Source organism: Tursiops truncatus, chromosome 16 (assembly GCF_011762595.2).
Source record: "Tursiops truncatus isolate mTurTru1 chromosome 16, mTurTru1.mat.Y, whole genome shotgun sequence".
Classification (NCBI taxonomy): Eukaryota; Metazoa; Chordata; class Mammalia; order Artiodactyla; family Delphinidae; genus Tursiops; species Tursiops truncatus.
Genome location: NC_047049.1, coordinates 33039503 through 33065308, shown reverse-complemented (window position 1 = coordinate 33065308; position 25806 = coordinate 33039503). Strand labels below are relative to the sequence as shown.

Here is a 25806-nt window from a genome sequence, read left to right as displayed (position 1 = left end):
GACAGCAGTCAAGGGGTTACAGGCTTCATGTATTTCATAGGACATAGAGCATCTCTACCTCACAATGTGATATTTTCCAAATATGAAATATTAACTTAGTGTTTCTAAATCTCTTTTATTCTGATTATAAAGGTGATATAAGTTTACTATAAAAAAAACTTTGAAAGTACCAAAGCAGAAAGTAAAAAATTTCCTGTAATCACATGTGTGTTTTTCAAATGCATTGCTATCCACAAATATATTACTACCCACCCTCCACCCCCCACCTTTGAAGGTCAGTAAGAAGGGTCTTCTACTCCCTTGTTCTTCCACCCACAGAGGTCAATGGCAGTCAACATTTATCCAGCACTCACTGTGAGCCCCTCGCTGTGTGCCCCACACTGTGCTAAGGCCTCTACACTCTTCACCTTCTTTAATCTTCATAAAGCAATGCTGTGTTTTATCTCCATTTAATATACGGGGAACTGAGGCTTAGAAAGGTTGAGTACCTTGCCCAAGGTTAAACATGGTAGATCTGGGAATCAAAGCCAGGTCTTCCCAATCCCAAACAAAAGTACTACACAGATCTGCTACTATATCACTCTAACTGGAATATTCTGATTGTACCATGACACTGGTAATGATTTGTCCACTATGAAGACTTTTCTAGGACAACCAACTCAAAATTCTTCTTCTGCCCTGACCTCAATGATGCATCCATTAGCACCTCAGCCCAGTAATGCCTTGAGTTCACCATGCTTTCGATCTGCTCAATATGCAAGATAACGCGCTAGATTTTCCTACTACCATCTCTATCCCTGGTGCCCTTCTACAGAATCCCTCCTCCATGTCAAGTGTAGTTTAAAAGCCTTACCTCTTCAGTCAGTTGCATTAATTTATCGAGCCAGTCCTCGATTTCTGCCAATGTGGGCTTCACCTCTGTGGCCTCAGACCTCATCCTCACAGCCGCCTCGTGTATCTGGGAGAGAGCTCTGGATCGCAGCTTTTGGATGTGATTATCAAGAACTGTGACATTAGGTTTTCCTTCCATGAGAGGCAACGTGTATCTAAAAAAGGAAAAAGAACCAGAGAATATGCAGAAGAGCTTGCTAGGCTTCAAGACGGTCAAGTTCATTTACGGTTGGTTTCCATCTCACAAACCACATCCATTTCCTAATAGACTTCACAAAGTGTGACCAGGTTTAAGCTGAGGGTGAGTGTATGTAGCTTTAAGAGCAGACCTGCCAGACAGACTCTCCTAACTCTCATGGGGAATGCAGGGGGATGAAAATTCCAAAGCAATTCCTTGGGTTGGACCCAAGGCCCATGGAGTTACTGGGAAGAAGATGGAAACAGTAGCAGCAGTTGGGAGGAACTGGCCTTCCCTTCTTTTGCCTCCTATGATCACTGTACAGACCCACAAAATGAAGGAGAAGAATGGACATTAGAGATCATTTAGCGGAAGGCTTCTTAACCTAGGGTGCTTAGAGATCATTTAGCGGAAGGCCTCTTAACCTAGGGCCCATGCACCCCTAGGCAGTCTGCGGGTGGTCCTCTGGAGGTCTGTGAATCCCTGGAACTTATAAAGAAAAGGGTCTGTGTTGACATGCAGTGTGACATCATGATGAAGATGACATCATGATGAAGAACACAGGCTTTGGAGCTGACTATCTGGGTAAAAATCCTGGCTCCACCATTTACTAGTTCTGTGATTTTGACCAATTACTTAATCTCTTGTTTTCCTATCTTCAAATGTGGGAAAAGAATAACTACTTTTTAGGGTTGTGGTGAGAAGTAAATGAATTAATATATGGGGAGCCTTTAGAGCAATGCCTATCGCATAGTAAAGTCTCAATGATGTTGCCATCATCATTGCCATCACCTCATCAGGTACTCAGAGGGGTCCACTACCTCCCAAAAACGTTAAGAACCACTTGTGTAGGTCAAGCTCCCACTAGAACAGCTGAGCTGGAGCCAGGATTAGACTTTTTCTGCCAGGGCCCCCCTCTCACAAGGGCTGCTGATGGGGTCACACGGTGAGGATGTCACCTATTCCAGGAAATTCTGCTCACACTGTTTCTACCTAGAATTTTCATTGGTTAGAATTTTACCCGGCTTTTTAAAAAATATTTATTTATTAACTTATTTGGCCACGCCAGGTCATAGTTGTGGCACTTGGGATCTTCGCTGCAGCATGCAGGATCTTTTTAGTTGCAGCATGCGGACTTCTCAGTTGCGGCATGCAGACTATTAGTGGCGCCATGCGGATTTCTTAGTTGTGGCATACGGACTTCTTAGTTGCGGCAAGTGGACTCCTAGTTGCGGCATGCAGGCTTCTTAGTTGTGGCATGGGGACTCTTAGTTGCGGCATGCATGTGGGATCTAGTTCCCTGACCAGGGATCGAACCTGGGCCCCTTGCATTGGGAGCAAGGAGTCTTACCCACTGGACCACCAGGGAAGAACCTTACACAGCTTCTTAAATGAAGGAAATCCTAAATGACTTCCCTTAAACACAAATTTCCTAAAATTAAAAAGTGCCCAATTGGATTCTTCAAAAACCGATTATTCAAAAACAGTATAAATAGGTATCTCTTAAAATTAACAGGCATTTTCTACATGAAAAGTATTACCAAATGTCTTTGTTTGGTTGCATTGGTAATTATGGCAATGCATTGGAAGGGTTAAGTCCCTGAAATGATTCTTTGAGGCAAAAATATAGACAGAAGCTGCTAGCTCAGAGGTCACACATAAGACCTTCAACAAATAGATGCTGATGGTGGGAAACATGTAGCGGGAAAAGAAGTTATGCTAATAAACCCAACTTTGGGCCTCAGATGGGTCATTTCACCTCCTTGGGCCTCTGTTTTCTCATCTATAAAATAAGGGGACTGGAAGAGATGACCTCTTGGGACCCAGATATAAATTCTCTGAATTTAAACAAGCACCCAGCAATACTTTGATCTCAGCTGCATGACAGTTACCTAGCTAAACCACTAGAGGGCACAAGAAGACTGGGAGACTTTGGGTTAGGAGCTTGGGGTGGGGGGTAGGGGGTGCTGGACAGCCCTGGTCCCTGCTGCTGGTTAGAAGTATTGAATATGGTTTTCTTTTGGAACTTCCCTGACCACTGCTCTATTGGCCAACATTTAAGGTGAGTTTAGAATTATCGCTTCCCCCTTTGATTTACAAATACCCTGAGATCTGAGCAGTTACCCTAAGTCACAGTTAGGAAAGGTTCTCTGGCTTGGGTCGAATTTTTTGGCTTCACCTAAGGGAGGCTTGGCCAGAGTACTCATTAGGCATCCAGTAAAAGAGCGAGTAAAAAGGCTGTTGCTAAAATTGTGTTTATAATTCGCAACACTGTTCTAAATGGTAATATCAATGCCCCACCCCCAGATCCCATTTTCTATGGGAGCCAGGAGTCACCTTTCTTGGGGCGGTGGGCACACAAGGACCGCTGGGAGGCAGATCAGCTCCCTCCCCGCTTCCCCACCCCCTGCAGGAGGCTGCACTGGGACTATTTCCTGGAGTGGGACCTCAGCCTCCCTCAGCTGCTTTAGAATTGGCACCAGATCGGAAAGTGGAGCTTTTCCTGCTGGTGATTCAGAGACTCTTCCAGTGACAGCCTTTTGAGAAGCTTGACTGATTCAAATTCATTTTTCAGGCAAACACTAGAAAATTCTAGAGACTCTTCAGGCCTTATAGTTTAAGGGAGGCGAGCATGGCTGGGAATTCTAAAGTACGAACAAGATCACTATACCTTGTGTCTTCTATTACTTCATCGATCAGCTTCAACCACATTTCTGCCAACTGGTTTGCGGGAATTTTACCTTGTATCCCTGATTTTAGAGCCTCTATTTTTGATTGCTAAAGAATTTGGAAAGGGAGGAAATAATTGGTAATTGTGCATTATACCTGGTAAAACTTTCATTTTCAAGAAAAAATACACAAGAAGACTTAACAGAAAAATGAAAAGTTTTTTCTTTTACATTTAATAACACTCACCATAGCTCAACACTATTTTTCTTCAAAATGCAATCAACACTGATACATATATTTAAGTAATAAGAAAGATTTTCATATAGCTTTGACCTTTGAAACCATGGAAATTTTAAGTATTCAAAAAGCAAATAAAAGAAAAACCAACAAGGATGGGGGAAGGAACTCTAAAATGGAATGTAAAACAGAAAAAAGTGAACCTAACTATATTTCACATGAATAACATAACTACACTGAGTAACTTTTGAGCACAATGTTTTTACTATATTTTACTATATTCCCTTAGTTTGAAGGAAAGAACCATAAACATATCAAACTCTAAATAGCTTTGTTTTTTGCGGTACTTCACCTATGGATTTTAGGATTAAATTAATGAGTAAATATGTCGAGGAAAAAGGAAGCCAGGTTTCTCACTGTTGGAGAAGGGAGTTGTAAATACAGAAAGAGTGAAGACTAGAATAAACCCCATGATGTTAGAATGGAATTGGGGTTATCCTTATAAACTCATTGCATTCAGTATGTTGAGAGATATAGAAATAAACATACATATGTGTGTTCTCATGCAAGTCTGTCTGCTGAGAAGGCCTAGAAGCAACGACATCTCAGTAGTGGTGAGCACTCCAATACCCAGACTTTGTTCTTCACATTCCATTCCTACTAAAAGGAACCAGGGCTCCTTGGAGAAATGGTGATTCCAGGGTTGGGATACAGAAAGTACAAGATAAGCTCAGGACAAATTATTCAGAGAGGCTGACGGAGAGCCCACCATGATCCCCAAAAGTCTGATCATGGAAATCCACTGTCCTATCCAGATTAGTATGGAATTAGGACAGCTTGGTCAATGAAGAGAGCTGATGAGAAGAACAAAGATGAAAAATGCTGAAGAATACCCAAAACATAATTAGAATAGAGGTGTGACCAATTCTCTACCAAGTCCCTTGAGATGGAGATTGGAAATTAATGCCACAACCACAATGCATATCAATTGTAGCTCTGTTATGTAAACAATTGTGCTTAAGTTAAATGTATAACTCTCCTTCAATATTGTCTTTAAAACATAAAACAATATTTTCAGATTTTGCCATGGGGTCTTAGAACAAGTATATTCCAGGAACCCCAAATGTCATGGTCCAACCCTGACAGGTTGGATCTCAGAAAAATTAATATTCATGTAATGTGGAAATCAAAACACTAATACCAGATGGATTTTATCAGTACCTGATAGAAATAACTTAGTATCTTTGACTTAATTAGAAATATCCCAACCACGTTCTTCTTCTCATCAATGTCAACTAGAAGGATAATCAAAGATATCACATCTATGCAAGTTCCCACCAGAGGGAACCCCCCCCAACCTCCAAACAAGAAAGTCCACTGAGTCGACTTCTTCCCACAGTAGAGATTCTTACCGCTCTGATAGCAAAGCTCTAAGGGTTGCATGTTTCTACTGTAATGAACCACTCTCCACACCATACTTCACATACAAATTGTGGCAGAAACTGTGAGTTGTCCCCCTACTTCAACATCCATCCTCTCTTTTCCACAGTGAGACAACTTGCACCTGGACATATGCCTGCCCAGGCATAAGACTGTATTTCCCAACTCCCTTGTAGTAAGAGGCGGTTGTATGACTGGATTCTGGCCAGTGGAAAATGAGTAGAAATCAAGCCTGTGACTTCTGAGTGTTTCCCTTGAAGGAAAAGGCCTGTGTCATCTTCTCCCCCTCTTTTCCCCTTCTTCAGGCTGAAGGGTCGGGGTAGTGGTGAGCTGCCTCTCCCATGCAGACTATGACAACTCCTTAGCGATAGCAGAGCAACAAGGGGGAAAAAGCCTGGGTGCCTAACACCACTGAACTTCCATACCAGCCTTGGATTACCTACCTCAACTGTTACTAAAGAAATAGCGTTCATCTTGCTTACCATTATTGAGGTCTTGTGGTACAGTGGCCTAACCTGCATTCTAAGTAACACATAATTCACTCTGTTCGATGAAAAGGAAATGCAGAAAAGATAAACTCACCAGCCGTTCTGCCATGACTAGTAGCGTGTTCACTGCATCCAGGCGATGACTAATATCCTCCCAGTATGAAGTCAGTGTGACAACTGGCTTTGTGTGGGCCCAAGGCAAGTAGTAATAGTAGTTCCCTGGTGTAGAACATTGAGGGTCAGTGAACACTGGACACTTAAATCAACAACACGTTTACTGAAAAGATGTGCAAACTGGACTGCTTGGGTAATCATAGGCCTGGGGGTGTGGTTTGGGGTGGTCTGGTTCTTTCATTTTATTTAATTAAGCAACTGAGGAATAAATAGAAAGTTCTTATTCATTTAGCCTGCTTTGAAAATCTCTACAAGACCCTAGTGAACCTAGCACAATGATCTCAGGATCTTTTGGTAATTCAGGACCATGTGTCTGAGCATCACTGATAATTACATAACACAGCAGAAGAAAATAGAGCATAGGAGATTAGACTATACGTGTTGTCCCTGAAAACTGTTATTCTAAATAAATGTTGTTGTTGGAAGTGGGACAAGAAAAAAGAATTTTCTAGTTTTTTTTTTTTTTTTTTTTTTTAATTTATTTATTTTATATTTATTTTTGGCTGTATTGGGTCTTCGTTTCTGTGCGAGGGCTTTCTCCAGTTGCGGCGAGTGGGGGACACTCTTCATCGCGGTGCGCGGGCCTCTCACTGCCGCGGCCTTTTCCCGTTGCGGAGCACAGGCTCCAGACGCGCAGGCTCAGTAGTTCTGGCTCATGGGCCCAGCCGCTCAGCGGCATGTGGGATCTTCCCGGACCGGGGCACGAACCCGTGTCCCCTGCACTGGCAGGCGGATTCCTAAACACTACGCCACCAGGGAAGCCCGAATTTTCTAGTTTTTTAAAAGCCTTAGCTAGATACATGGGATTTGATATTACTAAGAGCCTTACAGTAATTAAGAATTATTAGCCAACATTTTCTAGCACATTTTATATTTTAACACTACTTGTACAAAAATGAGGTAAAAACTATGGTGACAACCGCTGGGGCATTTGATCAGAATTTCTCTCTCTCTTCTCTATACTCTCCAACCATCTGTCGATACCTTTATAAGGGCACTCTCATACTCTGCCTTCTATTATGATTTATTTTATACACTACAATGTAAGCTCCTTAAAAGCAGGGGCTGTTTCTCATTTATCTTTGTTCAAATACAGCTATTTAATCCCCATGGCAACTCTGGAGAAGATGAAGAAACTAAGGGTTAGAATGAAGTCATATGGCTAAGGTCATAGTGCTGGGAAGTAACTGAGTCAAGACCAGAAGCTTGATTTTCCATCCACTTCAACTACTCAATCTAAGTGATTTGGGGCCTGGCAGGGCAGAAGCTGCTTGGGGGGAGGCTCAGTGTTCAGCTAGTTGCCCTCTTGTGACTTTACAAACACAGCAAGTGTTAAAGTTGGGCATGGGAGGGGGCATTGGAGTACAGCCAAGGGTCTGCAGCTTCTAGGGTCTGACCATTCTTGAAGGTGCCTGAACTCCAGCCACCTCTCCTCCCCATTCAGCCTTTCCCGTTCCACTAAGCATATGCTGGGGATAATGGCTGCCAGAGGGAGAATACACTGCATGCTTCTCGTCCTGTGGTGTACCCGCTGTAAATGTGTACAGGAGAGAACGGCCAGTGTCAGTCTTACCATCAAACACGGCACGGCTGTATTGAGTGCTTGACGCCAAAGGCTTACAGGTCGTGTCAAACTTGTTGCCATAGTTCCCAATGCTGACTTCAAACTGAATGGCCTCGCCAACGTCTTGCAACATGGTGGCCGAATGGAACACAGCAGACAGGCTGTACTTCCGCCTTCGCTGATATTTCTACAAAGTATGAGCAGACATAAGGCTCAGAGAAACTCCTTTTGCTCTTGTTTACATGTGGAATTCTAGCAGTTGTAATTCTAACCGTAATAATTAGTGTTGAGTTAAATGCCAGTGGAGAATGTTGTTGGATCTAGCAGTTCCCCCTGTACTCAAACAAGTGGGCAAAGACTGAAGTACCAGGATGTTCATTGCAGAGTTGATTGAAATAGAGAAAAAAATGAAAACAATACAAATGTTTAACAACAGGCCACTGGTTAAGCAAATTATGTTACATCCATAAAACGGAATGAAAGTTCATAAAAAGGCTTAGGTAGATTCATATGTACAAACATGGAAAAAAGGTATATTTTTAACTGAACCCATTAAATATATATTTTAATACTGGCATATGCACAAAGAAAGTCTGGAAGAATATAAATCAAATTGTTAACAGTAGTTATGTTGGGGAAGGTAGAGAGATTATGGCTAACTTTACTGTCTAACATACATTTCTAGCAGTTTGAATTGTTTAAAGTATTAATTTTCTAATCAGAAACAATTAAGACTTTTAGGACTTCCCTGGTGGTGCAGTGGTTAAGAACCCGCCTGCCAGTGTAGGGGACACGGATTCGAGCCCTGGTCAGAGAAGATCCCATATGCCGTGGAGCAACTAAGCCTGTGTGCCACAACTACTGAGCCTGCACTCTAGAGCCTGTGAGCCACAACTACCGAGCCCGCGCACCACAACTACTGAAGCCCATGCGCCTAGATCCCGTGCTCCGCAACAAGAGAAGCCACCACAAAGAGAAGCCCGTTCACCGCAACGAAGAGTAGCCCCTGCTTGCCACAACTAGCAAAGAGCCCACGCGCAGCAACGAAGACCCAACGCAGCCAAAAATAAATAAATTTATTAAGGAAAAAAATGACTTTTACTGTCAGAGTCTCTTCAGCAAGTGGTGTTGGGAAAGCTGGACAGCCATATGTAAATCAATGAAGTTAGAACACATCCTCACACCATACAAAAAAAATAAACTCAAAATGGCTTAAAGACTTAAATATAAGAAATGACACCATAACACTTCTAGAAAAGAACATATGCAAAACATCCTCTGACATAAATCCTAGCAACATTTTCTTAGGTCAGTCTCCCAAGGCAATAGAAATAAAAGCAAAAATAAACAAATGAGACCTAATTAAACTTACAAGCTTACAGCAAAGGAAACCATAAACAAAACAAAAAGACAACCTATAGACTGGGAGAAAATATCTGCAAGTAATGCAACTGACAAGGGCTTAATTTCCAAACTATACAAACAGTTCATACAACTCAATAACAAAAAAAAAGCGAACAACCCAATCAAAAAATGGGCAGAAGACCTAAATAGACATTTCTCTAAAGAAGACATACAGATGGCCAAGAGGCACATGAAAAGATGCTCAAATTGCTAATTATCAGAGAAATGCAAATCAAAACTACCATGACATATCACCTCACACTGGTCAAAATGGCTATCATTAAAAACTCTACAAATAGTAAATGACAAAGAGGGTATAGAGAAAAGGGAACCCTCCTACACTGTTGGAGGGAATGTAAATTGGTACGCCCATTATGGAAAACAGTATGGAGATTCCTCAAAAAACTAAAAAAAAGAGTTGCCATATGATCCAGCAATCCCACTCTGTCATATATCCGGAGAAAACTCTAATTCAAAACGATACACGCACACCAATGTTCACAGCAGCACCGTTTACAATAGCCAAGACATGAGCAACCTAAGTGTCCATCAACGGATGAATGGATAAAGATGTGGTACATATATACACCATAGCCATAAAATACTACTACTCAGCCATAAAAAAGAATGAAATAACGCCATTTGCAGCAACATGGATGCAACTAGAGATTAGCATACTAAGTGAAGCAAGTCAAAAAGAGAAAGACAAATATCATATGATAACACTTATATGTGGCATCTAAAATATGATACAAATGAACTTATTTACAAAGCAGAAACAGACTCACAGACATAGAAAACAAACTTATGGTTACCAAAGGGGAAAGGGGAGGGGGGATAAGTTAGGAGTTTGAGATAAGCATATACAAACTACTATATACAAAATAGATAAACAACAAAGTCCTACTGTACAGCACAGGGAACTATATTCAATATCCTATAATAAACCATAATGGAAAAGAATAAGAAAAAGATATGTATATGTATAACTGAATCACTTTGCTGTGCACCAGAAACTAACACAACACTGTAAATGAACTATATTTCAATTTAAAAAAACAGACTTTTACTGTCAGATTTAAAAATAAATGAAATTAGGTACACTTATTTTTCTGAAATAGAGATCAAACATTGTTTCTTTCTTTTTAAAATTTATTTTGTATTTTTAAATTTTTTTATTGACGTTTAATTAACTTACAATATTTTATTAGTTTCCAGTGTACAACCTAGTGATTTGATATTTTTATACCTTACAAAATGATCTAATTACCATAAAGTTATTACAGTATTATTGACTATATTCCCTATGCTGTACCTTACATCCCTGTGACATTTATTTTATAACTGGAAATTTGTAGCTCTTAATCTCCTTCACCTTTTCACCCATCCCCCCCCACCCCTCCCCTCTGGCAACCACCAGTTTGTTCTCTGTGAGTCTGTTTCTGTTTTGTTATGTTTGTTCACTTGTTTTGTTTTTTAGATTCTACATGTAAGTGGAAGTGCTCTTTTTATAGAGTACAGCCAGAAGGAAGACAAGGAGATTACTTGACTGATTGCAGCTTAAGTGGTGGCATTATTTGGGAAAGTTCACTTGGCTATTTGTGATTTGTTGTCCTTTGCTTTTGATTTCTTAATCTTGAGATATTGCCAGGCCTAGGTTTTGGTTGCTTATGTAGGCTGCCAAGACTTTAGAGCCACCACCATCTAATGGTCTCCTTGTTTAATTAACAGTGTGTATACACCACATTTTTGTTCATCCATTCAAAAAATCAGTGGATTCATGGTTGCTTCCACATTTTGGCTACTGTGAATGCTGCTGCTATGATCGTGACTGTACAGATACCCATTTGAGTCCCTGCTTTAAATTCTTTTGGGTATATACCCAGCAGTGAATTGCTGGATCATATGGTAGTTCTATTTTAAACTTCCTGAGGACCATTTTAAGAACATCTGACAGTGACTGCAGTTTGCTGTCTTAAAGCAGCGGTCCCCAACCTTTTTGGTACCGGGGACCGGTTTTGTGGAAGACAATTTTTCCACGGACGGGGCGGGAGGGGGACACGGATGGTTCAGGTGGTAATGTGAGCAATGGGGAGCAGCAGATGAAGCTTTGCTCACCTGCCGCTCACCTCCTGCTGTGCAGCCCAGTACTGGTCCGTGGCCCGGGGGTTGGGGACCCCTGTCTCAAAGAACCTTGGGGAGAGAGATCAAGATGGTGGAGGAGTAGGACATGAAGCTCACTGCCTCCCACAAATGCATCAGAAATACATCTACATATGGAACAATTCTAACAGAATATCTACTGAATGCTGGCAGAAGACCTTAGACCTCTGAAAGGGCAAGAAAATCTCCATGTAACCAGGTAGGACAAAAGAAAAAAGAAAAAGAATGAAAGTGAGAAAGGAATTGGAATGGGACCTGCACCCTTGGCAGGGAGCTGTGAAAGAGGCAATGTTCCTGCACCCTGGGAAGTCCCCTCACCAGTGAAGAGATCAGCTGGGACAGAGGAGGAGCTTTGGAGCCTCAGAGGGGAATGCAGCAACTGGTTTGCAGCAGCTAGAATGGAGAGAGACCTGCACAGGCAGTCAGTGCCATCACTCTGCACTCCCTAGCCTAAGATCCCTAAAACAGAGATTAAAATAACAATAGAAAAAAAATCAATAAAACCAAGAGCTGATTCTTTGAAAGGGTAAACAAGATTGACACACCTCTGGCCAGGTTCACCAAGAAGAAAAGAGAGAGAACTCAAATAAAATAAGAAATGGAAAAGGAGACATAACAACCAATACTGCAGAAATACAAAAAACCATAGGGAATACTATGAACAATTATATGCCAACAAATTCAACAACCCAGAAGAAATGGACAAGTTTCTAGAAACATACAGCCCACCAAAACTGTATCAAGAAGAAATAGATAATTTGAACAGATCACTAGAGGTGAAATAGAATCTGTAATTTAAAAATAACTCCCTACAAAGTGTGAAGTCCAAGAGGGCTTCACAGGTGAATTCTACCAAACATACAAAGAAGAACTTATACCAATCCTTCTCAAACTCTTCCAAAAAACTGAAGAGGAGAGGATACCCCCAAAGACATTCTATGAAGCCAACACCACCCTGACACCAAAACCAGACAAAGATACCACCAAAAAAGAAAATTACAGGCCAATATCTTTGATGCATATAGATGCAAAAATTCTCAACAATGTATTAGAAAACCAAATCCAACAACACATAAAAAAGATCAAACACCACAACCAAGTGGGATTCATCCCAAGTTCACATGGATGGTTCAACATATGCAAATCAATCAATGTGATATACCACATAAACAAAAGAAAAGACAAAAACCACATGATCATCTCAATAGATGCAGGAAAAGCATTTGACAAAATTCAACATCCATTCACGATAAAAAAAACTCTTGCCAAAGTGGGTATAGAGGGAACATATCTCACCATAATAAAAGCTATTTATGACAAACCCACAGCCAATATAATACTCAACAGTGAGATGCTGAAAGCCTTCCCACTAAAATCTGGAACAAGACAAGGATGTCCACTCTCATCTCTTCTATTCAACATAGTATTTGAAGTCCTAGCCATAGCAATCAGATAAGAAAAAGAAATAAAAGGTATCCAAATTGGAAGGGAAGAGGTAAAATTGTTATTATATGCAGATGACATTATTCTATATATAGACAACCCTAAGGACTCCACACAAAAACTACCAGAACTGACAAAGAAATTCAGCAAGGTAGCAGGATATAAGATTAACATACAGAAATCGGTTGCATTTTTTTACACTGAGAATGACAGCTCAGAAAGGGAATGTAAAAAACAATACTTTTCAAAATCACACTCCCCAAAATAAAATGCTTAAGAATAAACCTGACCAAGGAGATGAAAGACTTATATGTTGAGAACTATTAAACATTAATAGGGACTTCCCTGGTGGTGCAGTGGTTAAGAATCCACCTGCCAACTCAGGGGACACGGGTTCAAGCCCGGGTCCAGGAAGATCTCACATGCCGCGGAACAATTAAGCCCGTGTGCCACAACTACTGAGCCTGCACTCTAGAGCCTGTGAGCCACAGCTACTGAGCCCACATGCCACAACTACTGAAGCCCACACTCCTAGAGCCTGTGCTCCACAACAAGAGAAGCCACCGCAATGAGAAGCCTGTGCACCACAATGAAGAGTAGCCCCTGCTTTTTGCAACTAGAGAAAGCCCGCATGCATCAACGAACACCCAACACAGCCAAAAGTAAATAAAAAATAATTTATTTAAAAAAACCCAACATTAATAAAGGAAATTGAAGATGATTCAAAGAAATGGAAAGATATCCCATGCTGTTGGGTTGGAAGAATTAATATTGTTAAAATGTCCATACTATGCAAAGCAACCTACAGATTTAATGCAATCCCTATCAAATTACCCAGGACACTTTTCACAGAACTAGAATAATCATAAAATTTATATGGAACCATAGAAGACTCAGAATTGCCAAAGCAATCCTGAAGAAAAAGAATAAAGCAGGAGGCATAACCCTCCCAGACTTCAGACAATACTACAAAGCTACAGTAATCAAAACAGCATGGTATTGGCACAAAAACAGACACGGATCAATGGAACAGAATAGAGAGCCCAGAAATAAACTCACATACCTTTGGTCAATTAATCTTTGACACAGGAGGCAAGAATATACAATGGGAAGAAGTCTCTTCATCAAGTGGTGTTGGGAAAGTTGGATGGCCGCATGTAAATCGATGAAGTTAGAACACACCCTCTCACCATACACAAAAATAAACTCAAAATAATTTAAAGACTTAAATATAAGACATGACACCATAAAACTCCTAGAAGAGATCCTAGGGAATTCCCTGGAATCCCAGTGGTTAGTACTCCACACTTCCATTGCAAGGGGCATGGGTTTGATCCCTGGTCAGGGAACTAAGATCCTGCAAGCCACACAGCATGGGCAAAAGAAAAAGAGCAGATCCTAGACAAAACATTCTCTGACATAAATCATACCAATGTTTTCTTAGGTCAGTCTCCCAAGGCAGCAGAAATAAAAATGAAAATAAACAAATGGGACCTAATCAAAGCTTTACAAGCTTTTGCACACCAAAGGAAACCATAAAAAAAAAAAGAAAGAAAGAAAAAAGAAAAGACAACTTACAGAATGGGAGAAAAATATCTGTAAATGATGCAATTGACAAGGGCCTAATTTACAAAATATACAAACAGCTCATACAACTCAACAAAAAAGCAAACAACCCAATCGAAAAATGGGCAGAAGACCCAAATAGACATTTCCAAAGAAGAAATACAAATGGCCAATAGTCACATGAAAAGATGCTCAAATTTGCTCTGTCAATGACAGAGAAATGCAAATCAAAACTACAATGAAGTACCACCTCACACTGGTCAGAATGGCCATCATTAAAAACTCTACAAATAATAAATGCTGGAGAGGATGTGGAGAAAAGGGAACCCTCCTACACTGTTGGTGAGAAAGTAAGTTGGTAGAGGCACTATGGAAAACAATATAGAGGTTCCTCAGAAAACTAAAAATAGAATTGCCATATGATCCAGCAATCCCACTCCTGGGCATATACCCAGACAAAACTATAATCCAAAAAGACACGTGCACCCCTATGTTCACAGCAGCACTAATCACAATAGCCAAGACATGGAAACAACCTAAATGTCCATCAACAGATGAATGGATAAAGAAGATGTGGTACATATATACAAAGGAATACTACTCAACCAGAAAAAGACCCCAAAATAATGCCATTTGCAACAACATGGATGCAACTAGAGATTATCATACTAAGTGAAGTAAGTCAGAAAAAGAAAGACAAATACGATATGATATCACTTATATGCGGAATGTAAAATATGACACAAATGAACCTATCTACGAAACAGAAACAGACTCATGGACATAGAGAACAGACATGGTTGCCAAGGGGTAGGGGGTTGGGAGATGAAGGAGTGGGAGATTGGGTTTAGCAGATATAAACTATTATATATGGAATGGATAAATGACATAAATATATGTCCTACTGTATAGCACAGAGAACTATATTCAGTATCCTATGATAAACCATAATGGAAAAGAATATTAAAATGAATATATATATACATAACTGAATCACTTTGCTGTACAGCAAAAATTAACACAACACTGTAAATCAACTATACTTCAATAAAAAAAAATACCTTGGGATATCCCACTATTACAAAATCTCCATTTTAGTTAAAGAAATTTTTGACATAGTACAATTGAAACCTCCCATAGGATTTCATTAGAAACACCTGAGTGTCAATCTTTTTTTGAAAGACTTTCTAAAATACTGATTTGCAACCTTAGCTGCAAATTGGATCACCCAAAGAGCTTTTATATATATATATATATATATATATATATATATATATATATATATATATATATATATTTATATTTATATTTACATCTGGGCCCCATCTTCCAGAGATTCTGCCTGGGCATTTCAATTTGAAAAACTTCCCTACCTTAGTCTGCTGTCACTTTGGTATAGAGGGGATTGAGGGACTTTTGTCACTTGTCAGGAGTCCCCTTAACTACCCACAACTAAGCCCCCTGAACTATCCATGGTTCAGAAATGCTGTGGAAATTTGAGGTTTGGTTTAAATTACTGCATGAAAATTACAAAGTAGGAAGTTATTTGTATTAATCAGACCTTATATATACAGCGTAACTTCTTTGTAAACCATCTAGGATGATATCAGAGAAGGGAAGGAGCAAAAATATGAAACGTAATTTGGGGCCTAAGTCAGGGCCCAGAAAATACGAACAGTATTTAAGCCAGAGCTGCCTGTTACTGCAGAAAAGAACGAAGGCACGTCAAGAGGTGCTGCAGAAAGGCGGGGATACCGCCTCTGGCCGGGCTGGCTCTGCCCTGCACACCTCCACACGGCCAGGGTTCCATTAGATCTCCCTGGATTTCCCCACGCAGAACTCACAGTCACCCGCAGAAGCCCTGACAGGACCCTCACCCTGGAGGGTCTGAGCTCTAAGATAATAAGTGGTGTTTCTGGCCAGCACAACTCCTCACAGAGTGGGCTCACACTGTGGGCAAGCCACTCGAGATGGAGCAGCTCCCTGGACCACTTTGTAGGTCAAAATCCACGAGGCGCCCCTACCATCTGCTCACCTGCCCCAGAGCCCCATGAGCCTGGAGTAACAGTGAAGCTGAGAATTCTGCCCTTCCCCAGCCCTTTCCTACTTCCCCTGTGCCCTCAAGCACAAAGAGGTGGCGAGAAGTAACTTAGCAACACTGTTTAGAGCACTCTGCAGCCTCAGCTCCCACCCCCCACCCCCAACTTAGTAGCCTTGGGGCAAAACCGCCTACAACAGGGAAAGTTGAAGAATATAAATTATAGTCTACTGAACTATAATTCAACCCATCCACTGATGGATGTTTCTTTAACTTTGCAGGGCCTTGGGGCTCTCTTTCTGATCCTCAGTGACCAGTGCAAGGTGTAGGTGTAGGTGGTATAAGGGAGAGTTTCAGAAGTATCGATAAATTCGGGGAAGGGGGTGAGTTTTGTCAAGCAGAATACTGATAAGAGGTAGCAAGTAACGGCTTATAAAAGTGGCCGTGGCCCCAGGAGGCAGGGACATTAAGGGTCAATGACAAGGAAACTGTGCCAAGGAAAACTGCCCAACTTGCCACCTTTGGTCTAAAGGAGCTGATGGATGAAGCGCAATGTGTTGTTTCAAGCAATATTTATTGACACTTAACGTGGGCCAGACCAATGGGAGCTCTAAGCCTGGGGTTGCAACAGCTGATCTTCTTCTACCTGCCTGATTCCTTAGCAAAGCACCCAGGCTGAACCCTGCTGTATCTCTCACGGGGTCTCTTAACCAAGCTCATCTGGAGCACCAGGTTGACTTCTGCTCTAGGGACATGGGGGAGCTTTGGGCTCTTTGGCAACTGAGTAGGAAAAACTCACTCTTCCTCCTGTGTGTCTCCTTTACTCTCACACTACGATCACACTGTCAATACTTCTGACGCCAGATGTGGGGAGGATATTCCCACACTGAGCAATTCTGCCACACCAGCTAGGTATCCTACAATTTAACTCAATGTTGACACTGTCCACCTGGAGATAATATCAGATCCCACAGGTTAAGGGCTCAGTCCCACAAAACTGCCCTACCCACTTCACCTGCCCTTTTGACCCATTAGCCATAAATTGGAGGTTCCCACAATCCCCTCTTCAGGTTAGATTAATTTGCTAGAGCAGCTCATAAAACTCAGGAAAACAGTTTACTTACTGTTTATGGGTTAATATAAAAGGATATGATAAAGGATGCAGATGAACATCCAGATGGAAGAGACGCATAGGGCAAGGTTTGTGGGAAGAGGCGCAGAGCTTCCATGCTCTCTCCACACACACCACTCTCCCAGTACTTCCATGAGTTCACCAACCCGGAAGCTCCCTGAAACCCATACCCTGGGGATTCTATGAGGCTTTTATCATGTAGGCATGATCAACCATTAACCCAATTTCCAGCCCCTCTCTGAAGAACAATGCGGGGTTGGGCTGAAAGTTCCAGCTTCTAACCATGGCTTGGTGACCTGCTCCCATCCCGGAGTCCACCAAGTCACCTCATTAGAACAAAAGACTTTCTTATCATCCAGGAAAACTAAGGCACTTAGGAGCTCTGTGTCAGGAACCAGGGTCGAAGACCAAATATTAGAACAAAAGATGCTCACAAGTGCTCTTATCACTTAGGAAATTACAGGGGTTTTAGGAGCTCTGTGCCAGGAACCAGAGACAGAAATATATATTCTATTATTTCACAAGGACCAAGTTGCCCTTTTGTCGAAGCCTCTTCAACTTTACCAGAAAGTTTCATTACTTGCATATGACCGGGTCACGGGATCTTTTTAAGTTGGGCAAGGGTCATGATCACCTTCTAGACTGGCCACTCTCACGAAATCCTCTCAGCAGCTGCACAAATCTGCTCATCTCACTCTCTTCCTGGACTCCTGGTTGCTTGAACTGTGGGTTTACCCTTGGCATCTCAGCTCCTTTCCTGCTTTTTAACTTTGTTGGGGTTTTGGTTTATATAATTCATTTCTGTTTGTTTTTATTACATTTGTGACACAAACCATTCTGGGTTTAATTATTTGGAGCAAAGAAAACTAATTCAGTTTTGTATTTCAGTTTTAAAAAGCTATTCTTTCATATTGTTGACATATACCGTGGGCAGTAAATATCATTGGTTCTTTGTTTCTGTATTTTGCTTTTATTTTAATTAACTTTACGACATAAGCTTCTTTACCTGTATGTGTTTAATTATTTGGAGTAAAGAAAACTAATTTGGTTTTGCATTCTAGTAGCTAAAGAGCTTTTCCTTTACACTTTGCTGGGCTTCTTCCTTTCCCTTCCCCTTCTCCACTCTATTATTAATGTTTAGAGCAAAGAGAAGGGTCGTGGCCTTAAATTGTGTTCTGATGATGGAACAAGGAGGCAATGCGATTGCTGAGAAACCACAACATTTCTGCCTAACCGCAATTCCAACTGAATCTTCAAGAGCCATCGGTAACTACTCAAGGCCAGAACGACCCATGCGTTTCCATGGAGGCCTTTGGGTGGTTTCTAGCCGTTCTCTGGCATGATCCTGACAGTAAATAGTACGTAAGCTACTCCACCTCTCCCCCTACCTGTTCCTCTTTTCCCTTTTTCTTAACTTGTCCTTAAGATCTATTATGATTCCTGGACTTCAGAGGTGATGGTGCTGTGGAGTGGATAGACTCAGGCCAGGACCCTGCTGACTGGACGAACCTGTTGCTTTTGACTCAGTGTCTCTTTAACAAGTAAAAAACAAACCAATATTCATTTACACTGCATGGTCCCACAACATGAACCCTTCTTGGAATGCAGGGTAAGTAAGGGGAGGGCAGCAGCCTGAGGAAGCCTTTTGGGCAGGGGAGAGGGGTAGGTTGGGGTGGGGGAACCTGCAAGGAGAGGCCATAGGCAGGGGGGCATCAGTTAGCTGGCAAACAATTCAGATTTCTGGAACATGTAAGGACCAACCCAGGATTCTTAGAAATAGCTGGAGAAGAGGTGGTATGTATGTGTCTATATATAAAATAAGGGAGTATTATTCAGCCACAAGAAAGAAGGAAATCCTCTATTTGCCCGACAACACGGATGGACCTGGAGGGCATTATGCTAAGTGAGATAAGTCAGACTGAGAAAGATAAATACTGTGTTATATCACATATATGTGGAATCTAAAAAAGCTGAATTCATAGAAGCAGAAAGTAGAATGGTCATTACTAGGGGTTGGGGGAATTGAGGAGATGCTGGTCAAAGGGTACAGACTTGCAGTTAGAAGATGAGTAAGTTCTGGAAATCTAATGCACATCACTGTGCTCACAGTCCATAATACTGTATTATATATCAATACTTTAAAGTTGCTAAGAGACTAGATCTTAAAAGTTCTCACCACGCAACGTGATAGTTCTGTGACATGACAGAAGTGTTAGCTAACAGTAGGGTGGTATTCATACTGCAATATATAAATGCACCAAATCCACACACTGTACACCTTAAATTTACACAATGTTATATGTCACATGTCAATTTTTTTAAAGTTCAAAAGTAAAATAAACTATCATGATTTATCAAAAAGAAAAAACGGTCATAATAATGGTATAGGATGTGCCAGAAACAATTCAGTGAGCAGCAGAGACGAGGTTAATTTAATGTCGGGCTGTCCGTCACACACAACACACGCTAACGAATCTACTGCAGATGCCAATTAACTGACAAGGGAGAAAATTAAGCACTTACCTGTTTCATGATAAGAATATTCTTTTTTTTGTATTTATTGCCTTGAATTAATTATACTGACATTTGAATTTACTAGGAAAACACTACATCTGTGGCTCTTTGCCATAAGAATCATGGATGTTATGCATAAGTTGTCTCCATAGTGGGGAAAGAGCTGATTTTAAAAAAAGAAAAAGAAACAAGGACCCACTGTATAGCACAGGGAACTATACTCAGTATTTTGTAATAACCTATGAGGGAAAAGAATCCGAAAAAGAATATATATATATGTATGTGTATGTATATATATATAACTGAATAACTGTGCTGTACACCTGAAAACTAGCATGACATTGTAAATCAACCATACTTCAATAAAAATTTTAAAAAATAAATAAAGAACAAGAAATAGTTGGTAAGGTGAACTCGGAAGACTTCCTGTCTTCGAGGAGGAGTGGCGTCTCAGAGCTGCTGTAACGTGGGCATTAATATAAACACGTCCTCACATGCTGGGAAGCCTGAGACAAGGCAATTACTTCTGAAAATGGAAGTGACTAGTGGTGGCTGCTATATCATTTGGAACGGCTCTTGTGGCCTCCTCCCCACGACACACCCAAGCCCAGTTAGCAAACAGGCCATTCAATTTGGGGGTATCACTGCTCTTGCTGGTTTTCAGTAGGGTAGTAACATCTCAAAGATAAAGCAAGTCTCATCACCCCCATAGGGCTGTGGTAGATAGACCAAGAGGGTGTGGAGCGGCACTTGCTATGACTCCCGTCTCTCCACCTCTGCCACAGCCGACCCTTCAGTCCCTGGATGCCCCCTTCAGGCCTGCTGGCTCAGGCAGGCCAGCACTAACCATCCCACCTCCAACCCTCTGTAACACCCTTTCCATACCACACACAGTCCACACTCCAACATTTACCTCAACAACCAGCAGGTCATCATTTGAAATGGGCTCAAGCTTTTTATCTGGGGGTGTCTTTTCAAGTAAAGTGCTTAATTCAACCAAGATTCTGCCTCGGTAGGCTACTCCTTCCCCCTGAAAGGCAACAGCACAGGATTATTCTTCTAGGCACGAACAACAGTGAAAAGATCTGTCCCTCTATTTGGGCTCATCCAGCTACAACTTTAAGTTTCTCCTTCCCAAAATGAATCAGTCAGCAACTCTCTCAGCTGGTCTTTGGTATCTGAAAGAAGAGCCAATGACTTCAGGAAGGATCCCAAAGAGAGCCGGGGCCGAAATGGACCTTAGTCACGGCTGGTGTCAGGGGCTTTCGAGTCATGCTCGGATCCAGAAAGGGTTCCCAGATGCTGGGGTGGGAGTGGAAGGGGCTCGAAGTCTCCCTCACCCAACTTCAGCTCTGCATTTATCTGCATTAACTTTGCTCCTTTCCTCAGAAAAGGGAGCCTGCCATGTTGGCAACCAGGGCAAGTCTCAGAGTAGCCAGGAAATAAAAGAGGAAGATGTTCTGGGTGCGGCTGAGTGTGAGTATTAATTGTGGCTACTCCTCCCAATATACCAAGCAGTGTTGGCAACAGAACACTCTGGAGAGGAAGTGAAAGCTTCCACCTCCACCCCCACCCCCACCCCCAGGGCTTTCTCTCTACCCTCGCTCTTTTCGTGGGCTTTGGGAGCTAACTAACTGACAGTACTTGGGCTTCTAATGTGGTGGAACGACCACTTCCCATCTCTGGGCCTCCATGTCCTTGTCTATAAAATGAAGAGGTTGGATCGGATCAGGGATAGCAATGTCAAGCATGTCACCTCCAGTCTTTTGGCAAATTCCTAGAACATGGCATTGAATGGAATTCTGAGGTAGCACATTTGCTTTTTGGAAAGAGCCAACATTGATTACCGACATCTGCCTTAAGTCTAGGCTGGGGGAATGGCCATGCTATGCATCTGCAATTGCCACATTAGATGATCTCCAGGATCCTTTCCTATTCTTGCATTCTAGGACTTGAGGGGCATGAGACTTCCATCCTTCAACAGTTGATCAGTCATCTGGTGGGTCTCTGGGGGTGGGGGGGTGTCCCCTAAATGAGACTTGATTAATAACCATTAGAAGAAGGAATCGCATTAATCGGTGCTCATTAATAACAAACCTTCATTGAAGAACTAACCTTTCCAGTATTTAGCTCATCATAGGGATCTGGGAATCCCGTGTACTCTCTGGGGCTTCCATAAAGGTTCAGATAACAAGGTCCAAACGTTGGAACAAAGCCCACCTCTGTTTCTCCTGTATTTGCTGAGAGATAACATCATCATTAGTATTTTAGGCTTTTAACACTCAATCGGTTGAAATAAATATTAGTTATTAGTTAGCTGGGTGAGACTGTTTTCCTCCATTTTGTGAGTTAGTTGTATTAGTGCAAATTGTAAACACTTGTGAGAACTGCCATAGTTCCCTTATCTTATTGCTATAAAACATTAAATAAAAAACATTTTCGGGGGGAGTTCAGGTAAACTTATGTTATTCTTACAAAAAGATGATGCTATTCAAATGAAAGAATAAGAAGTTGATCTTCACATTTTTTGCAAGTTTATAATTGGCACTGTAGTAAACATGTCATTGGCAACTGGGGTAACGATTATAATTGTTTTGGGAAGTCATTTAAATGATGTATATCAGATTAATTTTATTTGTTCTCCAAAAACATCATTTAGTCTCAAGTAGTTAGTATAAATCTGGCAGATGATTTTTAAAATACAAGACATTTAAAATTTTTACATATAGCAATGAACTGTCTGCCTACGGTTATGACCGTATGATATTCATAAGCAATGTGAAGTCTCCATTCATTACATTCTATCTCTGATGAGGGTCCAATATGCTCCGTATTTCTGCTACCTGGTCTTAGCAAGAGCTACTCCCCAACCCAAGGAGGGGCACTGCAGGCAATGTAAGCAAATAGCATTGTCAAAGGGAGACTGCAGGTGAAGATGGGGATGTATAATAGGAGCTGCCACCAGCCATCTGAGTGGCTCCCATATGGAGGAGGGATGGACTTGCTTCCAAAAGCAGGGGAAGGACCGCTGTTGGGAGTTACAAGGAAGCCAGCTTTGGTTCACTCAAAGTAAGGAAGATCTTTCTATGAATTAGTGGTGTCAAACAATGGGACAGACTGCACTGGGGACAGAGGAAATGTTAAGGCCAAGACTTCAGCCTATCTTTCAGGATATGGTCAAAACGATTCCTTTATGGATGAGAAGTTGACCAGATGACGTCTATGGCCCTTTTCCAGCTCTGTGCTTAAAACTAAGGAGGAAAGATAAATGTGAAGTAGCAGGTGAGCAGAATGCCGATTAATAAACAGTTGAGCAAACTATATACACGTGTAGTTTGCAATCTTTTCCACCTTTCTGAGGCTCCTTTGCATTTTGAACTTCTATTATCATTTTATATTTTAATTTTTGACCCTTAAATAGCTGCTCATCTCTGTGACTACACTATAAATTCCTTTGGTAGGTGGGGTAAGATTCAAGCATGTTTTATTCTGACTCCCTAAGCACCCAGTCCTTGTTCTGTCTTGGAGTACTACAACATAAATATTTTTTGATTGGTTAAACAAATGAATGAAGGAGTGAAGTGTGACCAAATCTGCCAAGTTTGTTACAAACCTAAGGACTACTTAATATTCACATAAAGTCTGATTATAAGATAATGAGATTGATTTTTAAAAACAAATGAGTCATTGTGCCAATAACATAAAGGCACATGATAAAACCTTAATTTTGCACAGTTTGCAAACTTTCTTACATGCAGTATCTCTTTTCCCTCTCACTACAACCTTGGGTGGTTAGCATGGCAGGGATTATCATGTTTATTTGAAAGAAAACAAATGTCTCTAAATCACAAAGTCTTCATCTATTAGGGTAACAACATCTGCCCTGACAGGCTTGTAAGGTCAAGTGTGAGAGCACTGAGCAAACTTGCAAAGAATGGAGAGTGCTGTGCAAACCCAAGGACATGTTATGATCCTGAATAGTTGGAAGATGAAGACCATAAACAACAATAACAAAAAAGTGTTATACAATTATTTACAATGAAGCCAGGATGGTATGCATCTAGGTGAAAACACAGGCATGTAGCAAAGCCTGGTTAGCACATTTGTTTAAACTTAGCTTTGCAGGACAACCATACAATACTAATACAAAAATTGCTACTGTAGCAAAACTACTTTTAAGACAGCAAAACGTAAAAAAAAAAAAAAAAAGCTAAAAGCTAAAGGCAATCAATTGATAAGTTCTTAATAAGATAATAGTAAACAGAAAGATCTAGAAGATAGCAAAATTACAAAGCATAAACCTGTATATGATGCAGCCCCAGATCCCGAAGATGAGAAATCTACGTAGTAAAAATATGGTTGGTTAAACAAGAGAAACACGGACTTTATAAAAGAGACAGTGAAAAAGTTAATCAAATCCAATGCTAGGTAAGTGGTTTAGCAACACCAGAAAAATCCCAAATCCAGACTCAAATCACATCACCCTTTTGTAATGTACACAAATGTCACTGGTTAAAAACAAAATGGCTCAAGACTTCTGTGGCACCTGGCAGCACCATCACGCATGAAATAACCCAATCTCGTCAGCCCCAAGGCAGTGAAGCATCAGAGAAGTAGCTTCCCACCATCAAAGGACGCCTGGGGAACTTACCAACATTTCATGATTTTAATAAAACACTTACTTGTCCTGTGTCTAATTTAGTTGGGACTAAGACCAGATAATCCAAGTTAATTTAGCCTAAGGCTGTGTGAGCAAAGGTTTATAGTTTAAGGTACATTCTCTGTTTCTTCCAGGGTGGGGAGGTTGGCGGCTGCCCATTGTTATTTTGAGACCCTGTTACGGACTGTCCGCAGGGCCTGCATGAGAGAAGGCATCAGAGACAGGGGCTGACACTCTTCGTAACTATTCATCTTCACTTGTGCTGGATGTTAACCACCATGTCACTAAGAAAAATGCTTATTCCACTATTTCTTGAATAATTATTTTTAGGTAATTATTTAATGACTTTCTGCTAAATTAAATGAATTTAAGTAATTTTTACCCTCCCTCCCATATAGTTATAGCATGATTTTAATTACTCCATTGGTTGCCTTTAACCAATAAATTTAATCTAGTCTTTAACCAATTTTTTATCTAACCAATGATTTAATCTAACCTTTATATCTGCATCCCTCACTTGATAAAAAGAGGCTAATAGCATGCCTACCCTTCCCTACCTCTCCACTTCCTTTTTTCACTTCTAAGCTCTATCTTCTGTACTTTTACATTGTAAGAGGTGATGACATTCACGTTCTGTTTAGAGCCTTGACTACAGGTTTAACAAAAAAATTTTTTAAACAATTAATAGTGTTCACATTATAACAACACATTATATTAAGTATTGTTCTCTGCAGAGAAAAGGAGAGTTGTAATTCCATTCCTTTGTACAGGTCCAGCAGCATGGTCCCCTATGCCACTTAGCAGAGAATGTTTAGATGGAATCTCTTTCTCACCTTCTATCATTTGCTTAAAATAATGCTACACCTGACTTTATATTTGGACTATTATCTTCTTGGTTCAGCTCTTTATTTTTCTTGGAATTTCTAATGCCTTTTTTTTTTCCTTCTTCTTGAGAGAGGAAATCTATATCTTCTTCATCAAATCTCTATGATGTTCCAGGTTCTTGGTCATACTATCTATTGCTTGGCTTACAGAATCTTTTTAAAAACATATAAAGTCCTCTCTTAAACAAGATAAGGATGAGAGGACCCTTAGGTTTCCTAAAACAAAATTCTGTCTCAAATTCTCTCACTTTACTCAATGTGTTTAATCTACTGGTATTTACAAGAATTTTATTTTGGTAACAGACAATAAGCTGCTCGTATTATTAATGTGTTAACACTAAATTTTTTCTTACCGTCTTA

General features: G+C 40.8%; 1 protein-coding gene and 1 non-coding gene across 6 annotated transcripts in view; both read right to left on the bottom strand.

The window, feature by feature from the left end:
* Positions 1–25806, bottom strand: part of MYOF (myoferlin) — a 155679-nt gene that overhangs the window by 60667 nt on the left and 69206 nt on the right. For 3 of the 5 annotated variants that reach the window (XM_073794182.1, XM_019939644.3, XM_019939646.3), the window contains exons 17-23: positions 24204–24242; positions 22018–22142; positions 20816–20932; positions 7652–7829; positions 5999–6123; positions 3741–3847; positions 854–1046 (exon numbers count right to left, since the gene is read on the bottom strand). In XM_073794182.1, the coding sequence (XP_073650283.1) occupies positions 854–1046; positions 3741–3847; positions 5999–6123; positions 7652–7829; positions 20816–20932; positions 22018–22142; positions 24204–24242 (884 nt within the window). The remainder of the gene's footprint in view (positions 1–853; positions 1047–3740; positions 3848–5998; positions 6124–7651; positions 7830–20815; positions 20933–22017; positions 22143–24203; positions 24243–25806) is intronic. The other 2 variants (XM_019939645.3, XM_019939647.3) reach the window with 1 other exon arrangement.
* TRNAW-CCA (transfer RNA tryptophan (anticodon CCA)) lies at positions 2366–2438 on the bottom strand. Its single transcript has one exon. It is a non-coding gene; the product is annotated as a tRNA-Trp (tRNA).